Source organism: Gouania willdenowi, chromosome 21 (genome assembly GCF_900634775.1).
Source record: "Gouania willdenowi chromosome 21, fGouWil2.1, whole genome shotgun sequence".
NCBI classification, from domain to species: Eukaryota; Metazoa; Chordata; class Actinopteri; order Blenniiformes; family Gobiesocidae; genus Gouania; species Gouania willdenowi.
In genome coordinates, this window is record NC_041064.1 from 14,031,932 (window position 1) to 14,051,307 (window position 19,376).

The 19,376-nt window shown below is 37.3% G+C and overlaps 1 protein-coding gene across 1 annotated transcript; it reads right to left on the reverse strand.

Moving 5' to 3' along the window:
• Positions 1 to 1,950: 1,950 nt before the first annotated feature.
• Positions 1,951 to 14,149, reverse strand: stk24a (serine/threonine kinase 24a (STE20 homolog, yeast)). Its single transcript, XM_028436265.1, has 11 exons — positions 13,683 to 14,149; positions 8,087 to 8,317; positions 6,795 to 6,851; positions 6,553 to 6,661; positions 6,193 to 6,350; positions 4,090 to 4,275; positions 3,856 to 3,992; positions 3,719 to 3,782; positions 3,574 to 3,642; positions 3,343 to 3,479; positions 1,951 to 2,314 (listed from the first exon to the last, which is right to left on the reverse strand). Exons 1-11 carry the CDS (start codon positions 13,722 to 13,724, stop codon positions 2,281 to 2,283), a joined length of 1,224 nt encoding a protein of 407 aa, XP_028292066.1. The 5' UTR covers positions 13,725 to 14,149; the 3' UTR covers positions 1,951 to 2,280.
• Between the last annotated feature and the right edge of the window lie 5,227 nt (positions 14,150 to 19,376).

Below are 19,376 nucleotides of genomic sequence, written 5' to 3' on the forward strand. Positions count from 1 at the left end.
ACACTGATCAAAAGAATTAATTGAGTAATAATATGGACTTGGATACCAAAGTGATAAAGTTCTATCAACTAGTGAATCTCCAGCTTCTGGTGCCATTAGCTGTGCAGTCACAGGTTGGTAAGTGTTGTGGCTGTTTTGGTTGAATGAGACGGTGTCAAGTTTTTGGGTCACTGGTACATAGATGGTACTGGGTCCAGCTTCTGACACCAACATGTTAGGTAGGTCAGGACGTAGGTGCAAATCAAGCAGTGACCATTCTTGAAATACTTCCTCTCGTGCAACTGGCAGTGCATTCGGTTGGTAGGCATTAATGGATAAACTGATAATGAAGTTGTTTTGTTCTAGAGGCTCATCAGAAGCCCAGTTTCTGAAAATGAATCTATGACCTAGCTGTTCTGGTAGCTGCTTTAGACTAATGTGGTTCCTAAAGGGTGGAGTTGTAGATGCCATTTTAAATTCCATTATTCAAAATATCACAATGCTTATTCTTGATTTCCCACTTTTTAATTAAAACAAAAACTGAACGCCAATGTTGGTTTTCCAAAGTTGGGAAGTGTCTGCATTGTTTGAAAATGATTGTTATTAAGTCATGACAGGCTAAACTAAAGTTACCTGTAAGATGTTTGTTTTCGATTAAATAGCATTCATATCTGATCTCATTAAATCCAGTACAGAAACACTTAGTAGTCAGAGTGCGATCATTGGTTGGTTTCAGTGTATTTTTCAGTGTTGGTTATTGCATTATATATTTTAATTCAGCAGCACATAAATCTAAAAGGCTGAAGATCTTTTCTGAACACTGACCTTATTTAAATACGATAGGAGTCCTTGTTCCTTTTCACCATTTCATCATTTTTTGCTTTTCTTTCATCCGTTTTTAACAGCTGAAAGTGAAGATGAAAATAAACAGACAATAGTGACAAAAGCATTAGTTCTTTCAAACATGTGAAAGTTCACTCTATCCTAATCATTGCTAATGGTCTAAGGCTGATTGATCTCTGATCAGGTCCTGTGTATAAGTATGCTACAACACATACTGCTCAGGCTTTTCTACAGGTAACGCTACATTGCACATTCTACAGACTAAAGTAGTAGCAGTGCAAGTGTTGGCCTCGTGTGTGTATTTACATCTGAATGCATATGTGAGGCTAATGCATCACAAATCCAAACCAAAACATCCAACTAGCCAAATATTAAACAGGGAGAACCTGTTCAAGAGTCTAAGTTACGAGGCTTAAGGATGACTGTAGGTTTTTCATGCATTCCAGTATTAGCTGTGCATCCCATGCTACTGTTTTATGGCTACTTTGTTCAAAGTCAAAGGCATTTTATACTTACAGTGCAATGAACGCTGCAGGTACAGGAAAAAAAAATATTATACCACCGCCGCTACTTTTCTAATAACTAAATGATGGCACTGCTCTGCTGTTGGGATTTATATCAACATATGATTAAATACCTAAATAAAAACTAACAAAACAAGTCGTTCCCAGGAAATCAGAGCAGAAAGCAGCACCTGAGTGTCGAGAGGAGCCAATTGTTACATTCTCCAAATAAATTACAGCCACCAGTGTGAAACCTAGAATTAACAGAAAAAAGAAAAGTTCTAACATTTAGACAAACACTAGGTGTTTCAATCTCTGAGAGGATTAGACAGACATAGAAAAACAAAAAAAGGTACAGACGCAAGGCAATCTCATGTGTGGCCACTTTAGTCCTAAAACATTCCCCTCATGTTCATTGTCTACAGTTTTCATTTGGCCGTTTGTACACCATGGATCCAAACAACCATTATTTTATCACGCCTGATACGTGGAGTCTGTAAAAACCACCCAGTAAAACTTTCCACATCTCCTAAAGGACCCAGGATACCTGAGATGAACCATTCCAGCCACACATAAACAATAAGATTAGCTAAGCAAATTTTCCTCCTCAATTAAGCGGAATGTAAACCTTTGACAAAATAAATCTATAAATTCTAAAGAGCGTCTGCAGTCCTACAGGAAGAAAGTTTAGTCCATTCTGAACAGAAAACAGCCGAGGACGTAAAGGGAAACAACAGCCGACTCAATGGCCCCTGGCTGTCCTGAATAGGAGGACCCTCCGATGCTATGCTAGCTGCCTGAGCTAACACACATTGACTTAGTCCAGGGTTTTGCATCAGGCAGATGAGTGATGGACATCCACCAGTGAAACTTCATCCTAGCTGTGGAGGACGGAGCAGGAAATCTGATTGTAGCCACTGGAGTGGAAAAATGGAGCTGAGACGGTGAACGAGTCTCACTGAGCAGCAGCTGCATGTGGCACAGAAAACCTGAGAGACAAGAAAAAACACTCACATTTATTAGCTTAGCCTAGGGAACACTATCTACAGTATATTACCACAGTGCAATACAGTGAAACAATCCAGAATTCAGGTGCATGACTAATAAAAATCTCAGCAGCATTTGGTTATCAGGTATTTTTGTTATACGTACTGGTTTTTAAACTCAAATATCAAAAGAATCTGCCTGAAGAAACTACTGAGTCATTCCATGTCATTTCAACACATTTTCAGGACATCCTAGGCACTTCAGTCTAAAAAGAAAAACTGTTACGAATTGTTCCTTAATTATTAAATTGACACTGTAATTTTCTTTTCAGATATGGCCAACTTCGTGATCGGGCTGTATGTCGTGCTTTCCTATTTTTCTTCCATTTACAGCTTCCGATATCTCAAGAACCACATCACACAGGACACTGAAATTTGGTATAGTAATGCAGCTCCACCTACTCTCTCAGAATATGCAAAAAACCTGTTATATACCCTATCTGGTAGAGATGACAGTCCCTCAAATTTGTAAAATAGTTTGTCAGGGTTTGGGGCTTGAACAACTTTACTGTACATGTCTCAGCTCCCTAGAATTTGATCAGCTTTCAGCTATGTACATAGACTGTTCACATCACTAATGATTAGTCAGATATATGCATTGGTTCTTGGTTGACAAGCTCTTGAAATCCAAAAAAATACTTTTTTTTTTTACTATTTTCATTGGCCCATAACTGCATGTGGGAATGTAATAAAAAATCTGATCTCTGTTTTAATTTATACTATAAAGGTTACTCTTTCTTGGGATATACAAGTGTTTTCTTCAAGTGACTTCATTTTTATTTTGGACCTTCATTTTGGGGCTAATTCACCACTCGCGAATATTGAAAATCTTTTACAGGAGGCCATTGTAGCTTGCCTCTGTGTCTTATAATCATTTGTTCTTTATTAGCTTTTCACTAGTAACATTCAACAAAAAAAAAGTGTGTGGGCCACTTGTGAAATGACATGGAGGTAAAACGTAACAAAATCACCTCTGGAGTCTCTGCACTAGCTCAGCTACGAGGGAGTCACAGATCCCTGGGTGAATATCTTCAGCCAGGAGGAGAGTCTTCTGCAGCTCTGCGGCCGCTTCAGGTTTGCCATTACTGGAGACGCCTTTATCCTTTAACTGTGAGAAAAACAGCTCTCTTTTAATTAATGTGTAATAAACTATCAATAACATGCATTCCTTCACCGCATTCGGGTCCTCATGGAGGCATTACCTCTGAAAACAGGGGAGAAAATATTGTGGCTAAGCTTTGTGACCAGGGCCTCTCTGGACTTCCCTGCTCCTGAACAAACACAAACATCCACTGACTGAACACAGGATCACAGGTGAGTGGGACATCACATGGGCAGCAGTTATACCTCCTCCAAGATCCAGTCATCATCATCATTATCATCACCACCAGACGCCTGGCCGTCGAGCTCGCTGCGATCAAACAAGGTTTTACTCACATTCAGGTCGTGGATTGATAATAACGTAAGAGTAGAGCGTTACTTACTCATCAGAGTTGGATTCATCTCGACTCTGCTCTGATTTCCACCTCTTGTAGCGATCAATGAGCTCTGTCAGGTAGGAGGTCTTTTTGGCGTGCCTTAAAATATACCTATGCTTTAACAGCTCTTTGGCAGTGGGCCTCTAAAGGAACAAAACAAAGCAAACATCCCTATGAGCAGCCATTGAAGACATTTATGATGTCAGAAACCAGGCAGGAGTACGCAGTTTAATTACTTACAAAACTTGGCTCTTTATTTAAACAGGCTTCGACAAATTCTTTCAGCGGTTTACTATAGTTTCCTTCCAGTGTTGGAGCATTGTTCTTTGGGATGAGGAATAAAACCTTCATAGGATGGAGGTCAGAGTGTGGCGGCTCCCCTTTAGCCAGTTCTATGGCTGTTATTCCTAATGACCAGATGTCTGCCTGGAAAACAGAGAAAAATACTCACACATCATCCCTTTTAAAACAACATTTAGAATAAAAAGTAGTGTATTTTAAGAAGAACAATGTTATGTATTATATTTCTATTCTTTATCCATGTATGTCTGACTCTTGACTAAAAACAAATTCATTGTGTGTGATAAAGTTGACAGCAGACAAACCCTAAGATAACAGAAGATGGTTCTATTCCTTTTAATTTCATTACATTTCAGCTTTTGTTTGCATTTGCCAGCAGAGGGATACGAGAGTCATTCAATCGCCTCACAGAAAACTAACATAGCAGCTGTACTAACAAGACACATTTACTAATGTTTGGCATATTCCAAAAAACAAATCAGATTAAACAGAGAGAAGGTCTCACAGATCAAAGATAATTCACTCACAAACAAATGTAGAAGATCAAAATGCCACTCAAAAGTAGGGGTGTGTATTGCCTGGTATCTGGCGATACGATTTGTATCCTGATACATAGGTCACGATACGATACACTATATTCCGATATTAAAGTATAAGGCGATTATTGCGATTTTTTCTTTTTATATATATATATATATATATATATATATATATATATATATATATATATATATATATATAAAATCTGTAAATGTGTACACCTTCATGAGAACATTGTGTATGAAATATATTTTATTAGCATATTTTACACTTTCACATGCCATGTTCCAACAACTAACAATCAACTTTGAATTTAGTGCAACATGGCTTTAGTGCAACTTAATTGAAGTATACAGTATGCCTGGAAAAACAAATAAATGCAGAAAATTAGTACAAAATACACCGCGCGGCGTGCTACGGAAGCCTCCGTAGACCAAAAAGGCTGCTACATAACAGTGCTGGGCCGAACCAAGCCTGGTCAACGTTCTCGCCACACACGAGCCGCACTGAACTCCGCTTGGAACCGTACTGAGACCGACCTCTGGAGGTGGTCTCGGTATGGTTTTTTAGTTCGAACCAAATCAAATTGGTCCACTTTCACACCAGCCCTAACAAACTGAATTTGCAGCTGCACCAAACTCAAGTCCACTTCAAGACGACCACATAGCGCTTTTGTGAAAGCACCCTTATAGTCCGGAAAATAAGTTAAACGTGATTTCTTGAGTTTCTTTGCCAACAAGGAGGACAGAGATTCTCTTGAGACCATTTTGTTCCAGTTTGTTAATGGTATTACACATAAGATCACCTCATTCTCCCAAATTAGAATCTTTTCGTGTAAGCCCCAAAATAAACAGTTTATTAACAGTTTTTGGGCCAAACACAAAAAAATCAAAATACGAATGAAAAACAAACACTTCTATGCATCCGTCTACAGGAATCCACATCCCACAATGCAATGTCCAAAGATTTTTTGACAACGCCAACAAATCAAGTATTTACATCAAAGATCAAATCAAACTTTCGAGCGATAATTTCAACATTCTACATTTGTTTGAGTAAATCATCTCTGATATATTGATCCATGAGGCTACACTGTCTTATCTGTTAAAAAATATATGGTTTCCAGCTGCTTTAACAACAGGGCAGGATAAGAAATGCTTTATTTTATGACTCATTACACATGAGTCAGCAATAAAAGCAACAAATATACATTTTACAGTATTTAATAAGTACTAAGGGTTACAATAAATGATGGATCTGTAACAATTTGTTAGAGACTTATAATAAACCTGCAGATTTAATTACTTTCTGTCTGCAAATAATATATATACGAAGTATGTAATAAAGCATGGAATAAATACAATTACATATTACACCAACAAATCCAACCTACATGCCGACGGGCTTGGAATCAAGCATTACTAAAACCCCAATGTTGTGATTTTGCAGTGAATGCAGCTGTAATACAAGCTGTTGCAAGAAAAAATAAAGTAAATTCCTGACCTTTGAATCATAGGCAGATTGCTTTATGACTTCAGGTGCCATCCAGAAGGGCGTTCCGACAAATGTGTTTCTTTTTATCTGTGTGTCCGTCAACTGGCCTGCAACTCCAAAGTCTGCTAGCTTTACGTTGCCTTGTTCAGATAGCAACACGTTGGCAGCTGTAAACGGTCACAGAAATAAAAGAACAGATTCAAGATCATTCTAATTTACCATGCCATTTAAAACAAAATAAAAATCATTGGACTTTGTGGACAATTCTCAAAAAGTATTGATGTAAATTCTAAGACAATGACAAACATGTCAGTTAGCTGTATCAGTTAGCAGTTAACTGTTGTTGAAACGAACGGTAAAATAATGCACCTTTGATATCTCTATGGATCTTCTTTTCAGAGTGCAGATACTCAAGGCCTTTCAGAATCTCCCTCAGGATTGTTGCAATTTGTATTTCATCCAGAGCTCCTGGTTCCAACTTTAGGGGGGAAAAAATCCCAATAAACAAGTGTGACGCTTCAATATTCTAATACATTACCAAACCTTTTCATGCTCTGTAAAACAGTGAAAGTCAAGATTACTTTACATTTTGTTTCTTGGTGAAGACTTACCAAGTCGAGAGCTGATCCTCCACCCAAATATTCCATGATGATCCATAATTTTGTGCCCTGAAAAAAAAGATTAATAAAGTGAGTTTAAATATAACAAACACATTTAAACAGATCATACTTCCTTTTCTTCATAAAACAACCCATACACTTAATAATAGCTTCTTTGTCCATGCTTTTACAGTATTCCCTTCATTCCAAAGGTCTTACCACATGTACTGCTGCACATTGTACAGCACAATTTGCTGTTGTTCAAAGTCACTGCTTTATAAATGTGTGGTTTGATTATTTCATGTAAATCCGTCTAGTTTTGTGCAAAAGATTTTACTTGCTTCAAAGCTATGTTTCAATTTGTTCAACATAACTCTTAACTTCCATGTACATTCCTTAAAAAAAGAGCAACGCAGACTTTAACACATGGCATTCCTCTAGTGCAGGCCTGAAGCCCGTTCTGTTGGCAACACTGGTGGTTGGTTTGGAATGATCAATCTTACCACCAAAGGCCTGGTGTTAGCAGCATGTGAGTCGCGCAGCAAACACAATCAGGAGCTCACGGCTCATACATCTCTAAACACAGTGTTAATCTGCAGGCTGCTCCTGTTTTCAAAAAGTATCCATATTTATAATGTAATAACTTAAGAAACTCTCCCTGGTGGTAGAATTTTACCAAGCTGATGTTTTACAAAAGTGTAGAGGAAAAAAAAATTGAGAAAAAGTTCAAAATTGGGTTAAAAAAATGCACACCAGCACAAACCCACTTATCACACACACACACAAACCCACACACACAAACACACACACACACACACACACACGCTTGTTCTAATACACTCTCAGGTTGTAGTACAACTGAATCGCTCTCTAAGCTTTTAAGCACCGCAATAAATGCTGTAAGAGGCACTCAAAGCACCATCAGAACAACACAAAAACTATAACACGCACCAAGCACGGTGCGCTTTACTATGGAGGGAAACTGTCTACAGGAGAGAACCCACACATCTGGCTTTCCCTTTTTTGGCCCTCCTTGCGCAAGATATACATTCATTTAAGCTCTCATTAGGACCACAGGGATATGATAGAAAACAGACATTAAACTTAAACACACTTAGTGCAGACAAATTATTTTGCTGCCAAACAAATCAAAATTACATATTTGGCCTTGTTAAACTATAGAAACACCATATCAAGATAAGAGCCCATAATTTTAGTAATCTTTGCCCAATGTCTGAGAACATTCACAGGTTTAATAGGTATAAACAAAAGTGCACTAAAGGAACCCAGAAAACAAAGCTTACCTTGAGATATGATCCAAAGTACTTTGTGATAAAAGGACTATCACACTGACTCAGGACTGTGATCTCCTGCTGTATATCCTCTATTTCGTCCTCAGCTTCCTCCAGATCAATAATTTTAATGGCCACAACTTTCTGTGTGCGATTGTCAATGCCTTTGAAGACTTCCCCAAAAGAGCCTTTTCCTATCCTCTCCAGCTTGGTGAAAAGCTCCTCTGGATCAGCTCGCGAATTCTGAGAGATACACAAAAATGGAGAATTTTTAACATATGCCCAATAGATATAAATCTACAGAATTAAAAAAAAAATTTTTTTTAAAAAAGTTTTGTTTTTTTTAAACTGTAAAAATAAGAAACTGTTAAAAAAAAAAGAAGTTTTTAAATATTTAAATTCCATTTATTTATATAGTCGATATTTAGCATTTAAAGCTGATTATTCATTGCATTACTTGAGGTGGCATTTACTATGTGTCACTAACGTGAGAGTGGCTTTGTTCAAATTTGATCTTAGGTCTGTAGGAAAGGTTAATTCAGGTTGAAGTTATAATATAAATTTAGATTTATAGTCTTAAAGTGTAATGGTAAAGTCTCATGATGACAGCTAACACCATCTAAAAAGATCCTTAAATAAAGTCATTTATTTTGAGTTTGAACTAATTTATGGTCAAAAAGTTAAATTAAGATATATGGTCAAGTACAAAAAGATCCAATACCACAAAATAAAAACAAGAGTCCTGTCTATATTTACAATTTAGATGATTATGCAAATGTTTGCTATTAAGCTTTGTACATTGAACACATTAAACACAACTGAGTTGAAATACAGATGTGCATTAGGAGATATTCAATAAACTTCCAAATTGTAATTCTATTTAATTTAATTAAACATGCAAGTTATCTTCTGTTTGGCAATGAGCTTTTCCTTGGCCACCCATTTTACATTTTTAAGTGAGCCAATATAACTTTTTATGACTTCATAAATGCTATGCAGTTTAAGATCAAGTGTCCATTTACCTTTAATAGCTGTTGCCACTTGATGGTGATAGTTTAGCACTCAATGTGGATTTGAAATGTAACTAGAGAAGAGGATGTAGATGCAGAATGTACGTTGTATCATTGATCTTACTTTATATTTGTGAAATGAAAAGCAAAATACATGCATGTATGGAAAAGGCTCATAGGCTTGTATGAGTATTAATAGTGCAGACATGAACACACTGAAAGCAACAGAAACTAATGTTATGAACTAGTCCTGTAGTATAAAAATCCTGGTATGCCATCACTTATGTGAAGTGGACCCATGTGGACTTATACATAATATAATCAAATACATAAGCTTTGAATTTGCTGGTCAAATATTTTGTTCTTTAAATCCAGATTTAAACAGAAATATGGTGTCTAAAGATAGTGTTTAATACAATATTTAAATAGTAAATTTTACTTTACGTATGTTGATATTTTAAGGTTTATATCTACTCATTTCACATCTGATCTACTAACCTTAACACCTGCATAAGCTAAAAACAGTCACATAGTTAAAGGGGACTAGTTCCATTTAGATCACATTTAATTCACATTTTATTTATTTTTGCCAGTGTGAATTTATATATAAATATTCAAACTACTTGTGAAAGGTTTACCTGGCTTCCCAGGAAACACTGTCAGATTTGCAGCTTCACCCGAATATAATATCCTTGTCTTTTAATTTGCTTATTGTTAGATATAATTATCACTTCCCTCGTACATTGAACTTGACTTACGTATTTGGGGCCAAACTGAAATAAACTTTCAGTAGGGTTTTTTCCATCATGGGAGGGTACACAGATGTGATCACCACCACAAAGGCTAAACAGAATGTGGAGGACTACACCCTAAATTATTGAGCGAGCTAAATGGCTTATTTCCCCAGCGAGCTCTTAGAAGGAAAGAACAGTCTTAAAGTTGGCAAGATCAATTTCCTTTCAGTTTAAACTTGTCATTCATGAGCCCAAATGGTGAGAAAATAGCTTGTGGTGCCTCACTCTTCATGAGGAAAAAACAAACGGCTCCAGCAAAATGTGGTGGACAATTCAGTCGATGATTTCTTGTTTCACAATCACATTGTATAATCTAGTATTACATCCCCCCCTCTGGAGAAATGTTTCCCATAACAGTGCTAATGCATGGTGGGTAAACTCATATGGGAAGGGGAGATGGATGAGGAGCTGCACTTTGAAAAACTAGTTTAGAGGGGCTTCAGAATTAGATCACAGGGGGCTTTGCCAGGAAAGATACCCGTGCAGATCAAAGCAGAGTAGAAACAACACTAGTTGGGCCAGTCAACCTATATGAAATGTCTAATGCTGTGGGGCTAAACTTTATAAAAACAAAAAATAGAAACAAAAGCTATGTGACTACAGGCTACACATGGTGGGAATGTACCAGTACTTGCAAAAGCAGGTTTACTTAAAGAGACGAATAAAGTTTCCTGGGCCTCCCTTTAAATACATGTTGAATGTTTTCCTTATCCCCTTTTTTATTTTGCGTGATATTATCTGTCTTTTAATATTGCAAATAAGTCAATCTTTCAAAAAACACTTTAGAAAACTTTCATTTTAAATAACAGGGTAAATGCATCGAAGACAAAAATAGGAAACAGTGATACTTGTTACTTTTGAGGCTAAAAACCAAAATACTTGACAATACAAGTTATTCGTGCAGCGTTAATGTATTCTGACAGTTATTTCTGTACTTCAATAAGCAACGTTTGTGTATATTTTAAATGTTCTTATTGATTTTAAACAGTTGAATGTTTTATCATGTAAAGCACATTGAGTTGCCTTGTATATGAAATGCGCTATACAAATAAATTTGCCCTGCCTTGCCTATTCACACCCTGAGTAATGTTGCTGACTACGTCCAATCTGTAAAAGAGTAATTCCGGCACAATTATGTCATATATTAGAATTTATATAACCTCCAACCAAGTGATGCTAACGTCTTAACATGGACCAAAATATTTGTGCAAGGTTTCAATATCATTTTGACTTTATGCTTCAAACAAATTTAACATTTCCAACTACACATGCGCAAGAATTTGCAGTCAAAAGTCACAGTAATCAAACTTATTTCTCATTTACATTGATTTGTGAACTGTGATTTTGTATTTAGTATTTAAGTCAATAATTGTGGTTTGGGACCGCTCTAATTGTTTACTAACCAGCCAGAGGGTTGCCATCGGCGGAGTCAGACATGTTGTCCGCGAGTCGCGCTATCAACAGCTGATGGGATTAGGCGCACCGATGACGTTGACGGCAGCGCGGATTGATGGAACTGGAAGAGAAAATAGTGCCGATTAAAACTGGAGGTATGAATTTTTTTTGTGGGAGGTTTTGTGATGTAAATGAATCAAGCTTTCAAACGCATATCTTTTTTTCTATTAAAAACGCACAGTTTTGTGGCCCCGGAAACTAACCGGGACTACTTTCTTGACCAACTTCAAACGGCCAGAACTCGGACCAGGGAGGTGACCACTGAGTGAAACAATGTGTATGCACTATAGTGCTGGTGAGGATTGCATACAACATCATGTCTTAAATAGGCGAACTATCCCTTTAAACAGAAGCCACAAGCAGGCACCCATCCTTCAAATTGATGTCAAAGATGGGGCAGTTTCAAGCTGTCTAAAACCGAGAAGGGTATGTCTGCTGAGCTGGAGGCTCCAGCTACAGGGCTGCTTTCCTCTTCTAAGGCCGCACTTTTACAGTGCTTATCATAGACGGCGCCACCTATAGGTAATCACAAAAGCTTACAAGTAGCACATGCGGAGCCATTTGTCATTTCCCACGGGGATTGAGGGTTTATTTTCCCTAAATAATTTTTTTTTTTAAATTTTCATCTTCATGAGTAGCATGACAAAGAATTGATCGTGCTATTATCAAATGTTATCATTGTTAAGTGTAGATTCTGATATTGTTGAAAAGGAAGTGAATAATGTTGGGCATGTGTACTCGTTAAAATAAATAACATTGAGAATTACTTGCACTGAATTAAATTTTTTTTTTTGAAAAATACGCTGAGTTTGAATTACAGTAACTTCATCAAACAGCAACACCACATTAAATTGCATAGTATTGTTAAGTAAAATATTCTTGGTATGAAAACGTAGAGCTGCCACAGACATATTTTGGATCACCACATTGTATGATTATTGTACAAACATTGTAGTATATTGTACAAACAATATACCAATATTGTACAAACAGAACAATATAGTATATTGTAAGAACAATAAAAAATAGTAACATGTTTTTTAAAGCCGGGGTCATCCTAAGTTACTTTTGTTTGTGTTCAGCTTATTTTTTTATTATTATTATTATTATTGTATAAATAAATATATACCTGCCTCCAGAGTTGTCCTTGCGTATAGCCTTTTTCCTGTTTTCAAACTGTCATGTTTTAAAATAAACCACAAAGACCATTACATATGATTCCATTGTTATTTTTTTACCAGATAATTACACAATACAAGGTATGATACAATATTAATAAGTACTATTTGGGTGAATTAAAGCTTTAAAACGTTTAAAAGCTTATTACTTCCACCAAGAATATAAAAGTATCAAATTGGTTTGTTTTTCAAATATAAGTATATTTTAAGTGAACTCATCCTTTAAACCATAAGTACAAGTGGTGCTGTCTATGATAAGTGCTGTAAACGGGCAGCCATAGAAGAAGAAAGCAGCCCTGTAGCTGGTGCCCTGTAGCTGGTGCCCTGTAGCTGGTGCCCTGTAGCTGGTGCCCTGTAGCTGGTGCCCTGTAGCTGGTGCCCTTGGCTTTGCAGACACATACTATTGGCTAAAACCAGCAAGGTGTATTCATGTTGAGCCGCTGACATCTGCTCTTGCTTTGAAGGAACAATCGGCTACTTTTGGTATCGAGCTGCATACCAAAATGCTACAAGTTCATCGTTTTGCTTTCCAAGAAACGTCAACTCTTGTTTTGGACATTTAAAATAAATGAAAAAGTGCTGCACTAGTTCATATTTCTCGTGTGTCGATGCACGCACTTATTGTGACCTTTGACCTGATCCCAGATTGCAGGGAATGACTGAGATGTCGAATTGGCTTTTTAAACCAGTTTTAAAAAGTGTTTTGTCATTGTTTTCTTCTAATTTATGTCTGTCCTACAGTTTTTACATTTTGCACTATTATGCTATGTTAGTATTTATTTATGTTCTTTTTGTCTGCTCTTTTACTCTGTTGCTGCAACATGTGAATTTCCCCTCTGGGGATCAATAAAGGTGTATTTTATTCTAAAGGATGCTAAACCATGAAACATCTAACAACCTGTCGGTGTATGTTATATTAAATATTTCATGAGCCAGTTGGTGCACAAAGAGATCAACATTGATGGCATGTTAGTCAGGATAGTATCCCATCTCTGGACTTTGGTTGCCAGGTTTATTTGTCAGGTGAAAGCAAAGGTCACTGTGTAATTAAAAATAAAGTAGGTATTTAAAGAAATCAATTAAACTTTTCACAGGCACATTTAACTGGAAAATAAAAATCCACGTTTTGGAAAAATGAATGCTAATGTTGGTTTTGTTTTGTTTTACTTACCTGGATCCCTGGCAGTCCACTTTGAATAGGGGAGTGAGCCATGGCGTCAGACCAGCAAAGATGACGCTTTCCCCGTCTTTTCCACTCTTCTTTTTAATGTGAAGATTTCTGCTCTCAGCCGAACCGTTGGTAACTTTGTCACAAGACCCGTGTCCGTCCCAAACTTGGCTGGGTTTGAAGAACTGGCACGTTCAGACAGCTTCTACCTGGGTCCTCCTGCCTTCTGCTCGGTCTCCTCCCACAGTTGAAGTAACAGTACTAGCGACGCTAGCCACTTTAGCAGCTAGTTAGCAAACAGTTAGCCTGAGAACCGAAAGTTGCAACCTGTGGCGTCCGACCTGGTTCCTGGTTATAATGCAAATGTCTCCTGTGAAACGGAACAAACTTGTAAATATACGCCCACTGCTGCAGAGTTAATGTTCCTGTTCAGTTATTCTTTCACATCACTTTTCTCCGTCATCCGGCGCCATCTTGGTTAATGTCATAACGTTATCCCAACAGCCAATCACAGTGAAGCACAAGGAGCCGCGCGCACCGGTCGTCATACATTAACTAAAATACGTCACACAAGTTTATAATTACAGCTTTATTGCGTATTTCATACACAGGGAAATGCAATGTGCTTTACATGATTAAAAAGTGCAACAGAAAACGTTAAACAACTATTAAAAACATAACATTAAGCAGAGTTAAACAACAAACAAAGAAATAATCATTTTACATCCTATACTCCTTATTTTATCACAATTTGCTTTGAATCTGAATTTGTTTTAAATAAGTTACAAGCTACTATCTACTTGAAATCCAAAACATACAAACACAAAAAAAACAACTATATGCTGGAGATACCTGGAAATTAGAAGAATACGATACCAAAGTTTGATAAAACTGGATTTTTATCAACAATGCCAAAGGAAAGATGGGAAAATTAATTAAAACAGAAATTTTCTCTCGTTATTGTAAATAAGCCTAACACAGCACCTTTAATGTAGTGTTTAGGCCCAGGTGAGTAAATAATAAATGTCTAGGCTCAATTTCATTTTTTTTTTCAAATGCTAAAATGTGGGGAAGCTTAATATGAAACAAATTGTAGAAATGTGTAGAATTGTACGTAAAACGAACATTAGTTCGAGCTTGCGCATGAACATGGCAAAAACCAGACGTTAGACAGAGAGATAGATCTGAGGGGTATTCCATAAAGCGAGTTATGTTCAAACTCTGAGTATGTTCGGGCTCAAATGAGGGAAACTCTGAGTAACCCATTCCTAAACGCGAGGTATGTTCTTCTCTGAGTATGTTACCATGGCAACATTGTCCGTGAACTAAACCTGGCAGGTTTTATCAAAGAAACCCTGGGTTTCTACCTGGCTCCGCCCACCTGAACACCGTTTCTGAACACTTTAATGAACCTTAACTTTTCTCTGAAACACATTAGTAACATCACACACCACAGACGTGTTCACATCATTACTAATGTTGTGTTGCTTTACGTTTTTTTTTTGTTTATCAAACTGTAGTATTCTTTATAACACTGTGGATACAGAGCATTAAGTGAACGATACTGAGAGGTTGATCTGCATTAAAACCTCTACTGACGTCTGTAGTAAAGTTCCCTGGATACAAACCTGTGGAGAATGTAAAGGAGGAGATGTCCACCTACAAGGTATGATGGCGCAGTGAATTGAGACGCTACTCTTGGAAGCGATGGGTCACGGGTTGGCGTCCCGCTTCAGAAAATTTTTTATGACATTTTTTAGGAAGTCGAGATGACTCTGGCGACAATATTACATTAAAAATCAATATAAATGATTCGATATCAAGCGGCAGTCATTGTCTTTATTCCCAGTGTAACGGGAGGGCTCTCTATGCAGCATCCTATGCTGCTGCCACGTCTCCTCAAACACATTTCATTCATATTATTCACCGCTTGTCACGTCACTGAAGCAATAAAGTAATAAAGCGACCAAAAAGTGTAACTAATTACGGGTGATTTAAGCCACTATAGTCACTGAAGGCGTGTTCAGTGTGAACACACCTTTAGAACAGGCTCATATTCCTCAAACACCGGCTTATTTCACCCATTAAGGTGAATAAATCTCTCTCTCTTCCGGGTGGTTGCCATGGCAGCTCGAGTCATCTCTGATCCATTGATGATGGCTTTTTATCGCGCGTGTGCACGTAAGTAACTGGCTGGAATTTAATTGATATTTTTTATCGTCACTTTTATCGTTATCAGGATTAATGCCAGAAATTATTGTGATAAATGTTTTAGTCCATATCGCCCATCCCTAGTGTGTAGTAACTGTAACTTTTTGAGTTGTAAAGTTATATTTTAAATTCACAAATATATGTAGATCACGACACAATTAAAACAGGATTAAAAGATTAGTTGTTTCTTGCTGTTCACTCCCATACATATTTTTTTCCAAAATAAGATCCCAAGGGATCGTGGGCGTGACTTCGGCTCTCTATATTGGGTTCCGACACATTTTTACTAATGAATTTCGACAACTTTTCCATAAATTGAAAACTAACAAATGAGCAATGTACTTTCTTAGAGTCCCATTGACTTTGAACTTATTCAGGACTGTCTTCCCATCTGGCACCTTTCCGTGTTTCCCAAACGCCACAGCCTTTCGGCACTCCTCTGCAGTAAAGAATTACTCAAAAAGAAGATGGAACAAGCAAAGGCTTCTGCATGGATTGCAGTCAGGTGGGTGGAAGACATGGATGGAGCCCCAACACCAGCCTGAGGTTGGATCTGTTCCATTTTGTCCAGAAAGCTTTTTAATGCTTCAAGGTGCTCAAAAGATGAAATACCTTACAGGGACACAGCAGCAATCATAAACTCAAGAAAGGGAAGAGATAAGTTTAGGCATCTCTTTTTTTAGTATTTCCTGCTGTTAAATACATTCAAATACAACACATTTTAATGATCTAAAAAGGTGGTTCAATGTCATATTTTTTACCAAATTGTTTAAAGCTTCAGCTTAAGCACCAAATAACTCCCAGTGTGCAAAGTAACAACATTTTTTTTTTTATAACTTTACAAATCACAATTACAATTTAGTGTTCCACAAATAAGTCAAGTTATTTTTCTCAAACACAACACAGAGATTATTATTTCAAATATGTTTATTAACATTTTGTCATTAATATTTCTTTTAGTTGAAACTCACCGTGGTTTGTTAGGTTTACATCTCTCCCCCATCATTCATAGTGGCTGCTAAAAGAGGGCGGAGTTAAAGCTGAAGCTACCATCTTGGGGTCTTTTTCATTGGTTTCCGTAATTTAATAGGGAATTAGAAATGTTAGTTTAGAGTTATATTTGAATTTTGATTATGCTTATAGTACACACACACACACACACACACACACACACACACACACAGACACACAGACACACACACACTCTAAAGGGAAGCTTTTTTATTAATCAAAGATATCTGATTGGCTATCAGCTAAATGTGTCCATTCACTGACAGCGAACAGGAGTCTGCTCCATAGATATAATATATTGTGGTGTAATTGTTTAATGTTTGTGCTATTGAACGTACCCTAGAGTTGTCTCCATCCAGGGGGTCAGTGTGGACATTGTGGAGGAGTACAAATACCTGTGATTGACAATAAACTGGACTGGGGGAGGAACACTGACTCCCTCTACAGGAAGGGCCAAAGCCGCCTCTATTTTCTGAGACACCTGAGGTCCTTCAACATCTGCAGGAAAATGCTGAGGATGTTTTATGAGTCAGTGGTGGCGAGTGCGATCCTCTATGCTGTTGTTTGCTGGAGGAACTCTGAAGAAATCCAGCTTGGTGATCACATATATAGGCTGACAAGAAGTTTGAAACCAACAAGTGAATTCTAAGGCTTTGGCCTTAAGAGAAAGAAAGAAAGCCACTAATGAAGAACTCCCCTGTTTTAGATATACAGCTGTCAACGGAGGTGAGATAAGACTGGAGAGTAGCAACTTTCAAGGTTCACAAGTCAATCTACATTCTAACAGCAGGGCTGGCTGAGTTTGATTATAAAAGCATGGGTTCAAACACCATGACAAGGCAATACTCAACTTTAGGTAAAATGTATATTGTATTAAATGAATATCATATTGCAGTAATACACCTCACAGACGCCAACAGACTCAACAGACTCAACAGACTCATCCGCAGGGCCAGTGACGTTGTGGGGATTAAACTGGACTCTCTGACAGTGGTGACAGAGAGGAGGAGCCTGTCCAAGGTGAAATCCATCCTGGTCAATGTGTCCCACCCACTCCATGATGTGCTGGTCAAATACAGAAGCACCTTCAGCACCAGGCTGATCCAACCACGGTGCTCCACAGAACGCCACAGGAAATCATTCCTGCCTGTGGCGATCAAACTGTATAATTTATCTTTGTAACTTCACAGCTCGATTGTTGTATATATCTAAATCATATTTGTATTTTTGTATTATTTTGTAAATATCTGAATCATATTGGTATATATTTGTATATTATTATCATTATTATTATTATTATTACTACTATTAATATTATTATCTATCCTACTTTTTTCTACTACTGTAATGTGTGTGTTTCTGACCCCTATTTTTAACAGTCTTTACTTAATTATACACTTATTTATTGTTTATTCTTTGTCTTTGTTAATGTTTTTATTCTTTCTTTGTGATGTGTTCTGTGGCTGAAACAAAAGCAATTTCCCCCTGGGATCAATAAAGGAATTCTGATTCTGATATATGTCTATGACCTGCTCTGTTGATTCACGTGACGTCACTCACGTTGCTGCATCGCAACAAAGCTTGAGCGCTAAATTCAGATTGAGACCTTTTTTTTAAAAAACCCAAATAAACAAGGTGTTGTTGATTCCAAGCTCAGAGCATGGTAACGAAGGTGTAAACATGACTTGAAGGGTATTAAAAACCAAGAAGTGGGACTCTGGGTTTGTTTTTACCACATCATTGTTAAGCACAATGTCCGTGATGTAACTTTTGTCCATCAGCCCCAGTCGTACTTTTGATAACAGAGTAGCAATGGCTCTGTTGTTCCTTTGGCATGTGGTTTATTCATTTTAAAATGCATTGATAAACTGTGCTCTCCCAGGTCACAGTAAGGTCATCCCGACCCAGTATATTAGCTACTGCAACGCAAGCTGCAAAAATTCTTCACAGAGTGAAACCTCCTTAAAATTCTCACAGATAAAGTGAAAGGCCTCATACTGCAGTTGTCGAAAAATGGGAATATAACTGGCATTTGAAAACTGCTGCAGCCCGTGCAGTTTTCTGGGCAGAGATGATTATTAATGTTTGTTCCAGGCTCTTTACATTGAAGTGATGCACTTCCATCATTAGATAAAACATCTTGCTGTTGTTGAGTAAGTAAAGTCCAAGGAGTTGTGAAAAGTTTGCTCACTGTTGTGACAATGAAGATCATGTGAAGATGAAAGCAGCTTATAACCTAAAAGATGAACGCAGTTTATAACCTAGAACAGTGATTCTCAACGGGTGGTTCGGGACCCAGACGTGTACTGGGTCGTGGACAGCTGGTTAAAAATTAAGAAATACTTGATGTCTCTCAAGTTGGACTTTGTCTTTTATTTGAAAAGAACCTTTTCTTTTGACAAGCATACTGTAAAATGCATGTTGCAAGGAAAAATATATGGATTTGTATTTAAAAAAAAAAAACATATATATGTG